The 19,972-nt window shown below is 46.0% G+C and overlaps 1 protein-coding gene across 8 annotated transcripts in view; it reads right to left on the reverse strand.

Annotated features, from left to right (window-relative positions):
- LOC140393941 (tubby protein homolog) overlaps positions 1–19,972 on the reverse strand; it is a 217,893-nt gene that overhangs the window by 62,618 nt on the left and 135,303 nt on the right. For all 8 annotated transcript variants that reach the window (XM_072480612.1, XM_072480615.1, XM_072480610.1 and 5 more), the window contains one exon: positions 505–621. In XM_072480612.1, the coding sequence (XP_072336713.1) occupies positions 505–621 (117 nt within the window). The remainder of the gene's footprint in view (positions 1–504; positions 622–19,972) is intronic.

Consider the following 19,972-nt stretch of genomic DNA (forward strand, 5'->3'; position numbering starts at 1 on the left):
CACCTACATTGTACACACCCAAATACATTCAGCATGAACTCCTGCAAACAGCATCCACACATACATTGCCACCATGAACACCAACACATACCACTTTTAGCTTCTCCCTACTCACGTACCACTTGAACACACACACTGTCATAGTCGTATACCCAAATATATACTCAAGCACACATAAAATCCCATATAGTGAAGCATAGTGGCACAAACATGCACATGCACACATCGCATAGATACACATGTGCACGTACACACACATATGCACACACATATGCACAGCATGCAGACACATACACACACAATCACGTGACAAACACACACACATGTACATACACACACTTACACCCACATACAGACACGCACATACTCACATGTACACATACATGTACACACACATATACCCATACATACACACGTACACACATGTACACACACACACACACACCACATATACACACATACGTGCACACACATCTTTAAATGTGACCCCAAAATCTGCCTGACCTTTCTGCTTTGGCTTCTTCTCCCTGAGAACCTTCCTCTTAATACGTTTTGTAGAAGTTGCCTCTAAAAAGTCCTGCTCCATCCTGTTTTCGTTATCACCCTCATTTTCAGACTCTTCTGAATGAAAAGGACACATAAAGACATTTTAGGACAACAAACACAGTGTCAGATATTGGAGATATCGCAGTGTCAGTACAGCTGAATGGACATGTGGTATTACCTCATGTTGGAAACTGTGGTAGAGTTGTTTCCACACAGTGACTATATCTAATGTCCCATCATGTCAAATCTTGGGCCAGAACTTTACAGAGTTGGCCCAGCGTGGGCGTGGGCCTTGGTAGGGTGCTCCTTCGGAGGGTCGGTGCAGACTCAATGGGCTGAAAGGTCTCCTTCTGCACTGTAGTGATTCTATTCTTCTTATCTATTCCCGCTCCAGACACTTTAAAAATGGTGCGCGGGACCCGGATGTGGAAGTCCCATCTCCATACCCAACAGATCCAAACTTTATTTGGCTGGGGAGGGTGTCAGGACTGAATCACATAGAAGAGAATGCAAAGTCAGCAGGACCATTTGAGCTTAGCACTGAGTTCACACAGACCCCATTTCGGCTGTTCCAAAGGTCTTGGGTGGTATTCTCTGTCCCGCCGCACCCGTTTTCAGGTGCCGTACACCCCCACTGGCAGCTGGATTCTCTGTCCTGCTAGCCGGCCAATAGGGTTGAGGGCAGTCCCACGCCATTGGGAAAACCTCGGACATGGGTGCGCTACCGGCGCAATGGAGAATCCCGACAGCGGAGAATCCAGCCCCTTATCTTACAATGTGGGAGTCATGAATTGATGGAGCAGACGTGAGTGCTTTTGCAGGGAAAATAAGATTAGTTTAAGTGTCATAATCTGAAGATTTTTTAAATCCCCTACTCTTTAAACATGAAAATATGCAGGGGCTTAGACTGTCAGTGAGAGTTTAAAAAACTCTCTGCTGGACTGATTTGTTGAGGAATGGGTTAAGAGACATTCCAATTAGATGTCTCATTGATGTTAAGTATCCAATAATTTTAATTTAAAGTGGTTGCAGATGGCTTTTGTGGCATGTGATATGGTGATACAGTTTTGTATAGAGTGTGCTCAAGGAAAATAAAGGTGTTTGTGAAAAGGAGCAGAACTCTTGACTCTGCTCAACAGCATCCAGAAGCTAACAGATTTGATTGACATCTGTAGGTTAGAAAAACATTGCCGACTTCCGGTTGCGGCGATGACCAGCTAAGCCGCACGTTTCGGCGGCTCCAGCTCGAACAGACCTTCGGGCTCTTTTAAGAGCCCCAACTGGGAATTTTTTCGGGACGAAACCCGGTGAGGGGTGAGACAACAGGGAGTCCCCCCCCCCCCCCCCCCCCCCAGCGAAAAAAAAAAATATTGGCGGTGGCGGCCAGATCGCGAAGAATCCTCGAGGACAGGGGCAGAAGGAAAAAAGGAGCAGGAGGGAGCCCAGGCGACATGGGGACCGGACCAAGACGAATTCTTAAGACAGTGTGTGGAGCTGCTTAAAAAGGAGGTGCTGGCCCCGATGCTGCAGGCAATTGAGGGGCTGAAGGAGACACAAAAGACCCAGGAGATGGAGCTCCTTGTGGTGGAGCAGAAGGTGACGGACAACGAGGACGAGATCCTGGGCCTGGCGGTCAAAATGCAGACGCACGAGGCGCTCCACAAAAAGTGCATTGAAAGGATTGAAGTCCTGGAAAACAGATCACGGAGAAAGAACCTCCGGACCCTGGGTCTCCCCGAGGGAGTGGAAGGAGCGGACGGCGGGGCTTACATGAGCACGATGCTACGCTCGCTAATGGGAGCTGAGGCCCCATCGGGCCCCTAGGAAGTGGAAGGGGCCCATCGGGTCCCTGCAAGGAGACCAAAAGCGGGAGAACCACCTAGGGCGATGATCGTGCGATTTCACCGCTTCAATGACAGAGAGGTGGTTCTGAGATGGGCCAAAAAGGTACGAAGTAGTAGATGGGAGAATGCGGTGGTACGAGTGTACCAGGATTGGAGTGCGGAGGTGGCGAGAAGGAGGGCGAGTTTTAATCGAGCCAAGGAGGTGCTACACAAGAAGAAGGTGCGGTTCGGGATGTTGCAGCCGGCGCGACTGTGGGTCACGCACCAGGAGAGGCATCACTACTTCGAAACGGCGGAAGAAGCATGGACCTTCATTAAAAACGAGAAACTGGATCAGAACTGAGGGACTGATGTTGGAGGGGAAACGACAATGCTGATGTATAGAGGTGTAAATTGGGGAGGGGGGGGGGGGACACTGAGAAATGTGGGCGCCGGTGGGGGGAAGAAGAGACATAGGCGGGGGATGGGGAATGGGAGTGGGGTGGCAGAGGGAGCTGCGCCACGATGGGCGGGACGGCTCTAGAGAACACGGGGTTTATTTTTCTTGTTCCCGCGCCAGAAAGATGATGGCGGGAAGATAGGCGCAAGGTGGATGGGAGTTCCTCACACGGGGGGGGGGTCAAGGAGAGAGCGGGAGAAGCCGGGGTCAGTTGAAGTCAGCTGACTTTCGGAAGCAATATGGGGGGAGTGACCATGCTAGATGGGGATCTAGCGGGGGGGGGGGGCATAACTGGGTTGCTGCTGCAGAGATCGAAAAGGAACTGGTAAACGAAAAGGTGGTCGGGGCGGGAATGCGCCTCCTGGGGAACGGGTGGGTGTGTGGAACCGGGACGTGGGACTGGCCCAGAGAGGGTGATGGCTAGTCGACAGGGGAGGGGGGCAGGCAGCCCCCCAGTTCGGCTGATCACGTGGAACGTGAGAGGCTTAAATGGGCCGATTAAGAGGGCCCGAGTGTTCGCGCACTTGAAAGGACTGAGGGCAGACGTGGCCATGCTTCAGGAGACGCACCTGAAGGTGGCGGACCAAGTTAGGTTAAGGAAAGGATGGGTGGGACAGGTGTTCCACTCAGGGCTGGATGCAAAGAATAGAGGGGTGGCCATACTGGTGGGGAAACGGGTGTCATTCGAGGTTAGGAACATTGTAGCAGACAGCGGAGGCAGATATGTGATGGTGAGTGGCAGACTGCAGGGAATGGGAGGTCGTGTTGGTTAATGTATATGCCTTGAATTGGGATGATGCGGGATTTATGAAGCGGATGCTGGGATGTATCCCGGACCTGGAGGTAGGAAACCTGATAATGGGGGGGGGACTTCAACACCGTGCTGGACCCAGGGTTAGATAGATCTAGATCTAGGACCGGAAGAAGGCCGGCAGCGGCCAAGGTGCTTAGGGGGTTTATGGACCAAATGGGGGGAGTGGATCCGTGGCGATTTGTTAGGCCGATGGCCAAAGAGTTCTCCTTCTTCTCCCATGTCCACAAGGTGTACTCCCGGATAGATTTCTTTGTTTTGGGAAGGTCACTGATTTCGAGGGTGGAAGGAACTGAGTACTCAGCTATAGCTGTTTCAGATCATGCCTCATACTGGGTGGACCTGGAATTAGGAGAGGAGAGGGAGCAGCGTCCACTCTGGCGACTGGATGTGGGATTATTGGCGGATGAGGGAGTCTGCGGAAGGGTGCGGGGATGTATCAATAGGTACCTGGAGGCCAATGACAACAGGGAGGTCCGAGTGGGAGTAGTATGGGAAGCACTAAAGGCGGTGGTCAGAGGAGAGCTGATCTCCATCAGGGCCCACAAGGGGAAAACAGAGGCCAAGGAAAGAGAAAGACTACTGGGGGAGATTTTGAGGGTAGATAAAAAATATGCAGAGGCCCCGGATGAAGGACTATACAGGGAGAGGCGACGACTCCAGACGGAGTTTGACCTGTTGACCACAGGGAGGGCAGAGGCACAGTGGAGGAAGGCACAGGGGATGAGATATGAATATGGGGAAAAGGCGAGTCGCCTGTTGGCCCACCAGCTGCGAAAGAGGACAGCGGCGAGGGAGATAGGGGGAATTCGGGAGGAAATGGGAGCCACGGTGCGGAGAGCTGGGAAGATAAACAAGGTGTTTAAGACCTTTTACGAGAGACAATATAGGTCCCAACCCCCGGAGGGAAAAGAGGGGATGCAGCAGTTTTTGGACCAATTAATGTTCCCGAGGGTGGAGGAGTAGGAGGTGGAAGGCCTGGGGGCGCCAATTGGGGTGGACGAGGTGACCAAAGGGCTGGGGAACATGCAGGCAGGGAAGGTCCCGGGACCAGATGGGTTCCCGGTGGAATTCTATAGAAAATATGTGGACCTGTTGGCCCCGCTGCTGGTAAGGACCTTTAACGAGGCCAGAGAAGGGGGGACCCTACTCCCAACAATGTCGGAGGCGATGATATCGCTAATCTTGAAGCGAGATAAAGATCAGCTGCAGTGCGGGTCCTATAGGCCTATCTCACTGCTAAATGTGGACGCCAAGTTGCTGGCAAAGATGCTGGCAACGAGGATAGAGGATTGTGTCCCGGGGTGGTGCACGAAGACCAGACAGGGTTCGTAAAGGGGAGACAATTAAATGTCAACGTGCGATGGCTATTATGGGTGATAATGATGCCCCCAGCAGAGGGGGAGGCAGAGATAGTGACGGCAATGGATGCAGAGAAGGCATTTGATAGGGTGGAGTGGGAGTATCTATGGGAGGTGCTGAGGAGGTTCGGGTTCGGGGAGGGGTTTGTCAGCTGGGTTAAACTCCTATATGGGGCCCCAACGGCAAGTGTGGTCACAAATCGGCAAAGGTCGGAGTATTTTCGACTACACAGGGGAACAAGACAGGGATGCCCGTTGTCCCCATTACTGTTCGCGCTGGCAATTGAACCACTGGCCATAGCGCTGAGAGACTCCAGAAAATGGAGAGGGGTGATTAGAGGGGGAGAGGAACACCGAGTGTCACTCTACGCGGATGACCTACTGATGTATGTGACGGACCCAGTGGGGGGGGATGACAGAGGTCATGCAGATATTGAGGGAGTTTGGAGATTTCTCGGGATATAGGCTTAACATGGGAAAGAGTGAGCTTTTTGTGATACACCCTGGGGACCAGAGTAGAGGGATAGATGGCCTACCGCTAAGGAGAGTGGAAAGAAACTTCCGATACCTGGGGATTCAGATAGCCAGGAGTTGGGGAACCTTACACAGACTCAATCTGACTTGACTGGTGGAACAAATGGAAGAGGATTTCAAAAGGTGGGACATGCAGCCGCTGTCACTGGCGGGCAGAGTGCAGGCGATTAAGATGATGGTCCTCCCGAGGTTCCTATTCATGTTCCAGTGTCTCCCTATACTAATCACAAAGGCCTTTTTAAAAAAAATAGATAGAAACATCACGAGCTTCGTGTGGGCAGGGAAGGCCCCGAGGGTAAGGAGGGGGTTCCTACAACGTAGCAGAGTCAGAGGGGGACTGGCGTTGCCGAATTTGGGCGATTATTATTGGGCCGCCAACATGGCGATGATTCGTAGGTGGATGATGGAGGGAGAGGGAGCGGCGTGGAAAAGGCTGGAGATGGCGTCCTGCAAAGGAACGAGCTTAAAAGCGCTGGTGACGGCGCCACTACCGCTCTCTCCAAAAAAATTTACCACAAACCCAGTGGTGGCGGCAACATTAAGTATCTGGGGGCAATGGAGGCGACATAGGGGTGTGTTGGGAGCCTCGGTATGGTCCCCGATCAGGAACAGCCATAGGTTTGCCCCAGGGAGGCTGGATGGAGGATTCCAGAGCTGGCACCGGGCAGGAATCAGGAGAGTGGGAGATTTATTTATAGATGGGAAGTTTGCGAGCTTGGGAGCGCTTGAGGAAAAGTATGAGCTGCCCCGGGGAAATTTCTTTAGATATATGCAGGTGAGAGCGTTCACGAGACAACTGGTGAGGGAATTTCCGCTGCTCCCGACACAAGGGATCCAGGACAGGGTGCTTTCGGGGGTGTGGGTCGGGGAGGCAAAGTGTCAGAGATATACCGGGAGATGAGAGAAGAGTGGGCGAACTGAAGGGAAAATGGGAAGAAGAGCTCGGGGAGGAGATTGAGGAGGGTTTGTGGGGTGATGCCCTAAGCCGGGTAAATTCCTCTTCCTCGTGTGCCAGGCTTAGCCTGATCCAATTTAAGGTGCTGCACAGAGCACACATAACGGGAGCAAGGTTGAGCAGGTTCTTCGGAGTGGAGGACAAGTGTGGGAGGTGCGGGGGAAGCCCGGCGAACCACACACATATGTTTTGGTTGTGTCCGGCACTGGAGGGGTATTGGAGGGGAGTGACGGGAGTGATCTCGAAGGTGGTGAAGGTCCGGGTCAAGCCAAGCTGGGGGTTAGCTATATTTGGAGTGGCGGATGAGCTGGGAGTGCAGGAGGCGAAAGAGGCCGATGTTGTGGCCTTTGCGTCCCGAGTAGCTCGGCGTAGGATTTTACTCATTGTTTGTGTTTTTGGAGGGGGAGAGGGGGTGGGGGGAGCATTACTTCATGTTATTTGGTTAGTTTACTATGTTAGTTAAAGAATGTTATATAGCAGTTATCATGTTACCATTTTTGTTGATTTGTAGGGAAAAAATTGTGTTTGAAAACTTTAATAAAACATATTTAAAAAAAAAAGAAAAACATTGCCATCTATTCACGCAGATTCATTAGAGGTCTTTTTTGATATTTTCTAAAGGTTTTTATTATGTTATCATGAATGCATGCCTGAGCTTTAAAAGCCACAGTGATCTCAGCTGGGATTTTGAGTTTACAGTTTGATTGACAGTTTAAAGAGGCTATAAAATTATGATCGGCCTTTGATGCTTGAGCTTCCTCTCACAAAAGGTAATTGTTCACTTGTTCTTTCGGTTTGCTTTCACTGAGCACTGACCTTTGTCCTCCTTGTAACACATTCTGCTATCTTACCATTATGCTACTATTAGCACCTTCTTCAGTCCTTAATGGGACCATTAACAATCCTTTTGTGTTGTGTCCATGACATCCTTGTCAATCTCTCCTTCATTCCACCCTATCCCTGACCTATTCTACTTCACCTTCTCCGGCGCCCTCTCCAACTATATAATCCATCGCATTTCTACCCCTCTTCAGTTCTGAAGAAGAGCCGTCCACACATGTAATGTTAACTTTGTTTCTCTCCCCACAGATTCTGCCAGACCCACTGAGTTTATCCAGCAGTTTCCATTTTTATTTCTGTATAGAAGCTTGTTCGTCTTTATAAGAAATTGACTACTTGGAGTTTTACAAGTTCTGAACAGGTTTCATGAATGGGAGTTTCTTTCATTACCAAGTTTGTGGACTGTTCGAAGTTTTGTTAATCTCCACAGAGCTCCTTAAGTTTGCCTATGGTGGATACTGGATGAATGGCTATGGTGGTGACATGGGGTAAGAGGTGGGTGAGGAGCATGAATTGGCATGGAGGTGGCATGGGGATATGAGTGCCTAATAGCTTTTATTAAGACTGGGATGAAGCCTGGTACCAGGACAAAATAGTGTGCCTAATCTTATATTCAATAGCCTTATGAATGCACACTCAACGCCTTATTTGCTCTAGATATTCCAAATGCACAAATATGCAAATTGCTTTAAAAAAAACAATTTTAAAAATTCTCCTCCTTTTTCACATTTTCTCCCAAATTTACACCCACCAACAATAAACAATAATCAGTAACAAATATGTCAATTCCCTTATCAATAACAACAATCCCATCCTTCCACCAAACCCCAAACATTAGCTCGCACAAACAAATGATAAAAAGGAATTAGGGATCACCCATAGTCGCCATTAACACACTCAGCCCCCTTCCCCCAACCCTCCCACCCACACGCCCTAACTAATGTTCGATGCTATCCAGTTCTTGAAAGTGCATAATGAATAATGCCCATGAATTGTAGAACCCCTCCATCCTTCCCCTCAGTTCAAACTTAACCTTCTCAAGAGTCAAGAATTCCAACAAGTCCCACCGCCACGCCAGGGCACAGGGTGAAGAGGTTGCTCTCCAACCAATCAGGATCCGCCGACGGGCGATCAACGAGTCGAAGGCTACAACATCTACCTCCGCACCCGTTTCCAACCCTGGCTGGCCTGACACCCCAAATATGGCCTCCTGGGGGCCCGGGTCCAGTTTCACGTGCACCACTTTAGAAATTACCCTAAAAACCTCCTTCCAGTAATCCTCTAGCTTTGGACAGGACCAAAACATATGAACGTGATTTGCGGGCCACGCCCCCGCAACTTTCACACACCCCTTCTACTCCTTCAAAGAATCGGCTCGCCCTCGCGAGGTGCGCTCTATATACCACCTTCAGCTGTATCAGCCCCAACCTCGCGCACGAGGTGGAGGCATTCACTCTCCGGAGCACCTCACACCAGAACCCCTCCTCCATATCCTCTCCCAACTCTTCCTCCCACTTTGCTTTGATCCCTTCCAGTGGTGCCTTCTCCTCTTCCAAAATTGCTCCGTATACCGCTGACACTACCCCCTTCACCAGTCCCCCTGTCGTCAGCACCTCCTCCAACAAGGTGGAGGCCGGCTCCACCGGGAAGCTCTGTATCTCCTTTCTGGAAAAATCTCGAACCTGCATGTATCTAAACATTTCCCCCTGCTCCAGCCCATACTTCGCTTCCAGCTGCAAATTGCTTTTTTGCTACATCTTCTTTAATGCTTTTCCCTGAAAGGTGTGGGAAATTTGAGCATTTATCCCGCTCATTTATCCCGCTCATCCACCTGAACCGAGCTGGGACCAGTGTTCTGGCGAAAAGAGTAAATAGGGTGGTCAATAGGATGTTAAACTAGAGATTGGGGGGGAAGGGAAAGCCAGGGAACTAAGAGGTGAAGTAATCAGCGGGGAGCATAGCTGCTTAGGAATACAAAAAAGCACGAAAAGACAGAACTCAGGAGAGGTTACGATTGTCCCCATCCCACAAAATATGACACAGTGTATGGAAAGGCTCAGTAAACCAAGGTCCACCACAGTAAGAAAACAAAAAGGGACGATCAATAGAGAATTAAAGGTGCTATATTTAAATGCGCGCAGTGTACGGAACAAGGTAGATGAGCTTGCGGCCCAGATTGTGACTGGCAAGTATGATGTGGTAGGCATCACAGAGATGTGGTTGCAGGGGGTTCAGGACTGGCATTTAAACATCCAGGGATTCACAACCTATCGAAAAGACAGAGAGGTGGGCAGAGGGGGCGGGGTTGCCTTGTTAATTAGGAATGAAATTAAATCAATAGCACTAAACGACATAGGGTCAGATGATGTGGAGTCTGTGTGGGTAGAGTTGAGGAACCACAAAGGCAAAAAAACCATAATGGGAGTTATGTACAGGCCTCCTAACAGTGGTCAGGACCGGGGGCACAAAATGCACCACGAAATAGAAAGTGCATGTCAGAAAGGCAAGGTCACAGTGATCATGGGGGACTTCAATATGCAGGTGGACTGGGTAAATAATGCTGCCAGTGGACCCAAGGAAAGGGAATTCATTGAATGTTTACAGGAGGGCTTTTTGGAACAGCTTGTGATGGAGCCCACGAGGGGACAGGCCATTCTGGACTTAGTGTCATGAGTGTAATGAGCCAGACTTGATTAAAGATCTTAAAGTAAGGGAACACTTAGGAGGCAGTGATCATAATATGGTAGAATTCAGTCTCCAATTTGAAAGAAAGGTAGAATCAGATGTAAAGCTGTTACAGTTAAATAAAGGTAACTACAGGGGCATGAGGGAGGAACTGACGAAAATCGACTGGGAGCAGAGCCTACTGGGAAAGACAGTAGAAAAGCAATGCAGGAGTTTCTGGGAGTAATTGAGGACACAGTACAGAGGTTCATCCCAAAGAAAAGAAAGGTTATCAGAGTGGGGATTAGGCAGCCATGGCTGACAAAGGGAGTTAGGGAATGCATCAAAGCAAAAGAGAAAGCCTATAATGTGGCAAAGAGTAGTGGGAAGTCAGAAGATTGGGAAGGCTACAAAAACAAACAGAGGATAACAAAGAGAGAAATAAGGAAAGAGAGGATCAATTATGAAGGTAGGCTAGCCAGTAACATTAGGAATGATAGCAAAAGTTTCTTTCAATACATTAAAAACAAACGGGAGGCAAAAGTTGACATTGGGCCGCTCCAAAATGACGCTGGTAACCTAGTTATGGGAGACAAGGAAATAGCTGAGGAACTAAATAAGTACTTTGCGTCAGTCTTCACAGTAGAAGACATGAGTAATATCCCAACAATTCAGGAGAGTCAGGGGGCAGAGTTGAATATGGTAGCCATCACAAAGGAGAAAGTGCTAGAGAACTAAGAGGTCTAAAAATTGATAAATCTCCGGGCCCAGATGGTCTACACCCTAGAGTTCTAAAGGAGATAGCTGAAGAAATAGTGGAGGCGTTAGTTATGATCTTTCAAAAGTCACTGGAGTCACGGAAAGTCCCAGAGGATTGGAAAATCGCTGTTGTAACCCCCCTGTTCAAGAAGGGAACAAGGAAAAAGATGGAAAATTATAGGCCAGTTAGCCTAAATTCGGTTGTTGGCAAGATTCTTGAATCCATTGTTAAGGATGAGATTTCTAAATTCTTGGAAGTGCAGGATCGGATTAGGACAAGTCAGCATGGATTTAATAAGGGGAGGTCGTGCCTGACAAACCTGTTAGAGTTCTTTGAAGAGATAACAAATAGGTTAGACCAAGGAGAGCCAATGGATGTTATCTATCTTGACTTCCAAAAGGCCTTTGATAAGGTGCCTCACGGGAGACTGCTGAGTAAAATAAGGGCCCATGGTATTCGAGGCAAGGTACTAACATGGATTGACGATTGGCTGTCAGGCAGAAGGCAGAGAGTGGGGATAAAAGGTTGTCCCACAGGGTTCAGTGTTGGGGCCACAGCTGTTCTCTTTATATATTAACGATCTAGATGATGGGACTGGGGACATTCTGGCTAAGTTTGCCGATGATACAAAGATAGGTGGAGGGGCAGGTAGTATGGAGGAGGTGGGGAGGCTGCAGAAAGATTTAGACAGTTTAAGAGAGTGGTCCAAGAAATGGCTGATGAAATTCAACGTGGGCAAGTGAAGGTCTTGCACTTTGGAAAAAAGAATAGAGGCATGGACTATTTTCTAAACGGTGACAAAATTCATAATGCTGAAGTGCAAAGGGACTTGGGAGTCCTAGTCCAGGATTCTCTAAAGGTAAACTTGCAGGTTGAGTCCGTAATTAACAAAGCAAATGCAATGTTGTCATTTATCTCAAGAGGCTTGGAATATAAAAGCAGGGATGTACTTCTGAAGCTTTATAAAGCATTAGTTAGGCCGCATTTAGAATACTGTGAGCAATTTTGGGTCCCACACCTCAGGAAGGACATACTGGCACTGGAGTGGGTCCAGCGGAGATTCACACGGATGATCCCAGGAATGGTAGGCCTAACATACGATGAACGTCTGATGATCCTGGGATTATATTCATTGGAGTTTAGGAGGTTGAGGGGAGATCTAATAGAAACTTACAAGATAATGAATGGCTTAGATAGGGTGGACGTAGGGAAGTTGTTTCCATTAGCAGGGGAGACTAGGACCCGGGGGCACAGCCTTAGAATAAAAGGGAGTCACTTTAGAACAGAGATGAGGAGAAATTTCTTCAGCCAGAGAGTGGTGGGTCTGTGGAATTCATTGCCACAGAGGGCGGTGGAGGCCGGGATGTTGAGTGTCTTTAAGACAGAAGTTGACAAATTCTTGATTTCTCGAGGAATTAAGGGCTATGGAGAGAGCGCGGGTAAATGGATTTGAAATCAGCCATGATTGAATGGTGGAGTGGACTCGATGGGCCGAATGGCTTTACTTCCGTTCCTATATCTTATGGTCTTATGGTCATGTGCATAACACTTACCCAAATTATACATTGTATGCTCGACCCAACCTCCCAACACAGTAAGACCCAACTGACGCCGATGAATACTGTCTACAGTTCTCACAGTCACATAGATCTTAATATCATTTGTAGATCATAGGCTCAGATAGAATAGGTTTCCTCTACTGGGGTGGGTCCAGAACCAGTTAGGATGATCTTATCATTCAAGAGGGAAATGATGAAAGGGTAATGCAAATCTGGAACCTTCCCCAAACAATTCAATTCTTGCTCACTCATTGGAATAATGATGCGATCCTTTGGTCCTGAAATTCCAAGGCTAAGAAATTCCGGATTAGACAATGGGAATGGCACCAACTTGGAGGATGGTTAAATGCAGAGTGGAGTGAAACTTTTCTGGTCCTTCTGGTTCTACGTTCAGGCGAGTCCCTTACCCAGAGACGGATTTCCCCGAGAGCAGCTGATAATGGCGATGGCTGACTCTGGGAAATTCAGTCAAGGAAAAGGGTCCTCAAGCAGGCGCAAGTCCTCTTGTTTACATACACAAAGGACCTACTCCCTGCTTTGGGTGTGGGTACGGATTGCCACCTGTTTGTCCTTCCACAATATGGTAGACACACAGGATGAAAACTCGGACCTCCAACCAACACATTCCATACAGGCTGTTCCAATGTGTTATACCATGGACTTTCATCTCTGCTTTAAATAAAAAGCATGGTTTGAAAATAAAAACTGTGCTCCAAATAAGGAAGTGTGTTCCAATCCTTAGACATGCAAATTTGTGCATGGCGAGGGATTCTCAAGGGAATCTCGCTATCGGGCCACCATTTTGAGCGGGCGGCCCAATAGTGAGGTCCCGTAGATGGTTACTCCCCTTTGCCACCCCCCCCCCCCCCCCACACCGCCAGAGTTAAATGCTGTTAGTTTCTAGCTGACCACTTCAAAGTCTCTCAACCGTGAAGGGAGATGAATGGAGCAATGCTGACAGCTGTGTCTGTGAAAGCTGTCAATCACATCCCAGTGTCATGTGAGAGTACCTTTAAGAAATGGATGTTTAAGCAATGTACCTTTAAGAAATGGAGCTGATCATATTAGTGAAGTGATGTCAGAGGGTGGGGGGAGCTGAGCTCACTTCTGCTTTTGGTTTCAGTTTGAGGAGTAAGCTGGGAGTGTCTGTGTGTTTTGCTGAGAGCTGCAGGAAGAAACAGAGCTGGTCTGTTGATGTCTGCAAATCCAAAGACTATAAATATATTGAATGTAACCTCATGTCTGTTTTTGAAGGTTGAAGTCTTTTGGATGTTTAAAGGAACAGTTTGAAGGATTATTTAGTGTTGTAGTCGTTTGGGGTTATCTTTGAAATAATGGGTGTTAAGATATTCAATGTTTGTTTTTTAAAGGTTAAATTGAGTTCATAGAATAAACATTGTTTTGTTTTAAAAACCATTTGTCCATAATTGCTGTATCACACCCGGAGAGTACGCCGTGTGCTTCCCACACCACAATCTATTAAAAGTTGTGGGTCGGTTGAACTCCATGAATCACTTTAAGGTTCTGTAAACCCGGACCCATAACAATTGGGGGCTCGTCCGGGATAAAAGTCTATCTATTGGATTGGCTTAGTGAACTTAAAAACAGTGAGGGGTGAGCATATTGTGGTTGCTTCTCAGGTGTGGTATTTTAGTTTAAGTGGGGAGTGTGTTGTGGACAATGGCTCTTTCAGAGGCTCTGAAGTTTTTGGGGGTGGAGACGGTCACACGCAGTACCTTACAGACAGAGACTAAAAGCAGACTGTTAGATTTGGCAAAAACATTGCAGTTAACATTACCTGACAAAATGCGAAAAGATGAGGTAATTATGGCGGTGGCTAAACAGTTAAAGTTGCCTGAGATACAGTCTGATTCATTGGAAATGGCAAAAATTCAGTTGCAGATTAAGCAACTTGAACATGAGAAAGGTTCAAGCAGCTTGAATACGAAAGAGAGAGAGCAGAAAAAGAAAGAGAGAGAGAGGAAAAAGAAAGAGGGAGGAAAAAGAAAGAGAGATAGAGTAAAAAGAAAAGGAGAGAGAAGAAAGGAGAAAAAAAAGAATAGCCCTAGCAGAACAAAAAGAAAGACAAAGGGAGATACAGATCAGGGAAAAAGATAAGAGAGAGAGAGAGTTTGAACTTCAGAAAATGGCCATGAAACATGAGTCAGTTAAAATTGGTAGATGTAAAGGGAAACGTAAAGTTGGATGATAGTGATAAGGATAGTGAGAAAGAGCGTCAAAGTCGAAGGCTTGGTGGGAATCTATTTAAATATATTGCCAAGGTTTGACGAGAAGGAGGGAGAAGCCTTTTTCATTTCATTTGAGAAGGTAGCTAAACAAATGAAATGGCCACAGGACGTGTAGGTATTACTGATTCAAACAAAGCTGGTAGGTGGAGCTAGTGAAGTCTTTGCATCACTACCGGAGGAGGTATCTGGGACGTATGAGGAGGTGAAAAAATCCATCTTAGGTGCATATGAACTAATGCCTGAAGCCTACAGACAAAGGTTTAGAAATTTAAGGAAAGAATTTGGTCAAACATACATGGAGTTTGAAACGCTCAAACAGAGTAATTTTGATAGGTGGATAAGGGCTTTGAAAATAGATCAAATGTATGAAGCTCTCAGAGAAATTTACTTTTGGAGGAGTTTAAAAATTCAATTCCTGATGTAGTGAGAACTGATGTGGAGGAGCAGAGTGTTAAAACTGTGCGGTTAGCAGCAGAAATGGCAGATGATTATGAATTAGTTCATAAATCAAAGCTTTGGTTTCCGACATCAGTTTCAGCCGGTGAGGGGACATGAGAAATACTCAAGCGGTAAAGGTAAAGGTGATCTGATGGGAGATAATAAAGAGAGTGTACCTCAGATTAAAAAAGAGATCTAAGAGGGTGAAAATAAATTAAAAGTTTCAAATGTTTTCCCTGTAATAAACTAGGCCATGTAAAGTCACAGTGTTGGTGGTTGAAGAAAAGCACTGGGAAGGCTGATGTGGTAAAACAGGATAAGACTATGGGGTTTGTTAAAGTGGTAAAGGAAAGCCCAAGTGAAGCGAAGGAGGTGCAAAAGATTGTACAGCCTAATCAAGAGGTGATTGATACGAAGGTGCCAGATGTCTTTAAAGAATTTACTTGTGTGGGTAAAGTTTACTCATGTGTATCAGGAGGAGCAGGTAAAGAAGTCACAATTTTAGGAGATACAGGAGCTAGTCAATCTTTAATGATAAGCGATGAGGAATTATGTAGTTTGGGAAGAATGTTGCCAGAAAAGGTTGTAATATGTGGAATTCAGGGTGAGAGGAGCAGCGTTCCATTATATAAGGTAAGGTTGGAAAGTCCAGTGAAGAGTGGTGAAGTGGTAGTAGGAGTAATAGAGAAACTATCTTGTCCAGGAATACAGTTTATCTTGGGTAATGATATAGCTGGATCGCAGGTGGGAGTGATGCCTACTATGGTTGATAAGCCAGTGCAAAATCAGACAACTGAAATGTTGAAGGATGAATATCCTGCGATTTTTCTGGATTGTGTAGTGACAAGGTCGCAAAGTCACAGGATAAGACAAGAGGAGAAATCAAAGAGTGAAGATGAAGTTGAAGTGCAATTATCAGAAACGATTTTTGATCAGATGGTTGAAAAAGAACAAGAACAGGTGGAGGATGAGGCAGATATTTTTAGTTCTGGAAAATTGGCGGAGTTACAACGGAAAGATGTAGAAATAAAACGGATATATCAGAAAGCATATGCGTAAGAGGAATCTCAGAGTATACCAGAGTGTTATTACTGTAAAAGTGATGTCTTGATGAGAAAATGGAGACCTGTACATATGCAGGCGGATGAAAAGTGGGCAGAAATTCATCAAGTAGTATTGCCGTTAGGGTATAGAAAGGAGGTGTTGAGAGTGGCACATGAGGTACCAGTGGGAGGTAATTTGGGGATAAGGAAAACTCAAGTTAAAATCCAGAAACATTTTTATTGGCCTGGACTACATAAAGATGTAGTTAAATTTTGTCAATCATGTCACACATGTCGAGTGATAGGGAAACCTCAAGCAGTGATAAAACCAGCACCCTTAATACCCATTCCAGCATTTGAGGAACCTTTTACAAGGGTCCTAATTGATTGTGTAGGACCGCTTCCTAAAACAAAAAGTGGGAATCAATATCTTTTGGCTATAATGGAAGTGTCTACTAGGTTTCCAGAGGCCATTCCAGTACATAATATTACAGCTAAAAAGATTGTGGAGGAGTTACTGTGACTACCCACAGAAATTCAATCGGATCAAGGATCAAATTTTACCTCAAAGTTATTCAGAGAAGTTATGGATAGCTTAGAAATAAAACAATTTAAATCAATTGTGTACCATCCAGAATCGCAGGGAGCATTAGAAAGGTGGCATCAGACATTAAAGACAATGTTGAGGGCTTATTGTCACAATTATCCAGAGGATTGGGATAAAGGAATTCCATTCGTATTGTTTGCAATTAGGGATGCTCCTAATGAGTCAACCAAATTTAGTCCTTTTGAACTAATTTTTGGTCATGAGGTAAGAGGGCCACTTAAATCGATTAAGGAAAAATTGGCGGGTGAGAAATCGGCAGTTACACTATTGGATTACATATCAAATTTTAGGGAACGATTAAATAGAGCAGGTGAATTGGCTAGACAACATTTAAAAGTTGCACAAAATGTGATGAAACGGGTAGCGGACAAGAAATCCAAAGTTCGTAGTTTTGCCAGTGGGGATAAAGTTGTAGTGTTGTTACCAGTGCTAGGTGAACCTTTAAAAGCTAGGTTTTGTGGACCGTATCAGGTTGAAAGGAAATTAAATGAGGTGAATTATGTGGTAAAAACACCAGATAGAAGGAGGACTCACCGAGTGTGTCATGTGAATATGCTTAAAAGGTACTTTGAAAGGGAAAGAGAGAAAAAGGAGGAGGTTTTAATGATTCTAACTCAAAGTGACGAACCAAATCCAGATGACTGTGAATTTGAAATACCTCAAATTAAATTGGAAAATGAGGAAGTTCTTAAAAATTGGGATAAATTGTTGGGTTATCTTCCAGAGGAAAAACAAACTGACCTGAAAGAGTTATTGATATCACATGGGCAAGTTTGTGGAGATAAATTGGGAAGTACTAAAATGGCTATACATGATGTAGATGTGGGAAATGCTGTCCTAATCAAACAACATCCATATAGACTTAACCCTTTAAAATTGGCACAGGTTAACAAAGAGATTGAGGGTATGCTTAAAAATGGCATAATTGAAGTGGGTTGCAGCCAATGGAGCTCACCCATAGTGATGGTACCTAAACCAGACGGTACCCAACGGTTGTGTGTGGACTATAGAAAGGTGAATGCAGTTACAAGAACGGACTCTTACCCTATCCCACGTTTGAAGGATTGCATTGAGAAAGTGGGACAATCTGCTTTTATTTCCGACTTCCAGACATGGAAAGAACATTTAAAACATCGTATGGAGTTCTTCGATTGACTTCAGGAGGCTGGGTTGGTGATGAACCTAGCCAGAAGTGAATTTGGAAAAGCCCAAATCACTTTTCTTGAGGAGTTTCCGATACCCTCAAGACGAAGGGAAATAATGCAATTTCTTGGCATGAGTGGATCTGATCGAACTTTTGTGCAAAAGTTTTGTAGCGTGATTGCTCCACTGACGGACTTGCTGAAGAAATGTATTAAAAAATTTCAATGGACAGCGGACTTTCGACATGCATTTGACTGCCTGAAAGCTGTGGTAACCAATACTCCTGTTTTGGAGAATTGCAAGCGACTCTGCGATCAGATTGAACTGAAGTATCTAACTTTAAAGAGAAATGCTGAGGCGTAGAGGAATGGATGGATTGTGCAGAGACTTTCTTGTTCAAAGAGACTGTCAATCGGAAAGGATTTTGGTTAGAGGAAGAAGAATGGGAAAAATGGATTATATTATTATGCCTGTTTGCATGTGTTGTTTATTTTTTAAACAAAAAGTATTTTTACTGTGTGCATTTCTTAATTGATGGTGCAAAGATGAAAAATGAAACCATCTTGAAGTTGATGGTTTATTTTTTTTTTCTTGGGGAGAGGTGTCATGTGAGAGTACCTTTAAGAAATGGGTGTTTAAGCAATGTACCTTTAAGAAATGGAGCTGATCATATTACTGAAGTGATGTCAGAGGGTAGGGGGAGCTGAATTGAGCTCACTTCTGCTTTTGGTTTCAGTTTGAGGAGAAAGCTGGGAGTGTCTGTGTGTTTTGCTGAGAGCTGCAGGAAGAAAACACAGAGCTTGCTGAGAGTTGCACGAAGAAACAGAGCTGGTCTGTTGATGTCTGCAAATCCAAAGACTATAAATATATTGAATGTAACCTCATGTCTGTTTTTGAAAGTTGAAGTTTTTTGGATGTTTAAAGGAACAGTTTGAAGGACTATTTAGTGTTGTAGTCGTTTGGGGTTATCTTTGAAGTAATGGGTGTTAAGATAGTCAATGTTTGTTTTTTAAAGGTTAAATTGAGTTCATAGAATAAACATTGTTTTGTTTTAAAAACCATTTGTCCATAATTGCTGTATCACACCTGGAGAGTACGCCGTGTGATTCCCACACCATAATCTATTAAAAGTTGTGGGTCGGTTGAACTCCATGAAACACTTTGGGGTTCTGTAAACCCGGACCCATAACACCAGTAAAATCATTGTCATGGAACAATGAATGAATGGCTTGCAGCTCAAAAGATGTGAGAGGGTTTAAACCCAGCTGAGTGGTTTTCTGTTTCCAGGAATTGATAGGTGGTGCTTCCTCTGCCTGAACCAGCAGGTGTATTGTCCAGGTGAATGTTAAGCAGTGATTTTTTTTTCACTGCCTCTGTCTGTACTTTTCTCCAGTCTCCAGACAGGAATTGCTCTTCTGAGGTGCTTCCTGACAGGGATCTCTCTGCTGAGGAGCTTCCTGACAGGGATCGCTCGACTGATGAGCTTCCTGACAGGGATCCCTCTATTGAGGAGCTTCCTGACAGAGATCTCTCTACTGAGGAGCTTCCTGACTGGGAACTCTCTACTGGGGAGCTTCCTGACAGGGATCTCTCTACTGAGGAGCTTCTTGACAGGGATCTCTCTACTGAGGAGCTTGCTGACAGGGATCCCTCTATTGAGGTGCTTCCTGACAGGGATCTCTCTTCTGGGGGACTTCCTGACAGGAATCTCTCTTCTAGGGAGCTTCCTGACAGGGACCTCTTTACTGAGAAGCTTCCTGACAGGGATCTCTCTACTGAGGAGCTTCCTGACAGGGATCTCTCTACTGAGGAGCTTCCTGACAGGGATCTCTCGACTGAGGAGCTTCCTGACAGGATCTCTCGATGAGGAGCTTCCTGACAGCGATCTCTCTACTGAGGAGCTTCCTGACAGGGAGCTCTCTACTGAGGAGTTTCCTGACAGGGATCGCTCTTCTGATGAGCTTCCTGACAGGGATCTCTCTTCTGAGGAGCTTCCTGACAGGAATCTCTCTACTGAGGAGTTTCCTGACAGGGATCGCTCTTCTGATGAGCTTCCTGACAGGGATCTCTCTTCTGAGGAGCTTCCTGACAGGAATCTCTCTACTGAGGAGTTTCCTGACAGGGATCGCTCTTCTGATGAGCTTCCTGACAGGGATCTCTCTTCTGAGGAGCTTCCTGA

The sequence above is a fragment of the Scyliorhinus torazame genome, chromosome 17, assembly GCF_047496885.1.
Source record: "Scyliorhinus torazame isolate Kashiwa2021f chromosome 17, sScyTor2.1, whole genome shotgun sequence".
In the NCBI taxonomy this organism is placed as follows: domain Eukaryota; kingdom Metazoa; phylum Chordata; class Chondrichthyes; order Carcharhiniformes; family Scyliorhinidae; genus Scyliorhinus; species Scyliorhinus torazame.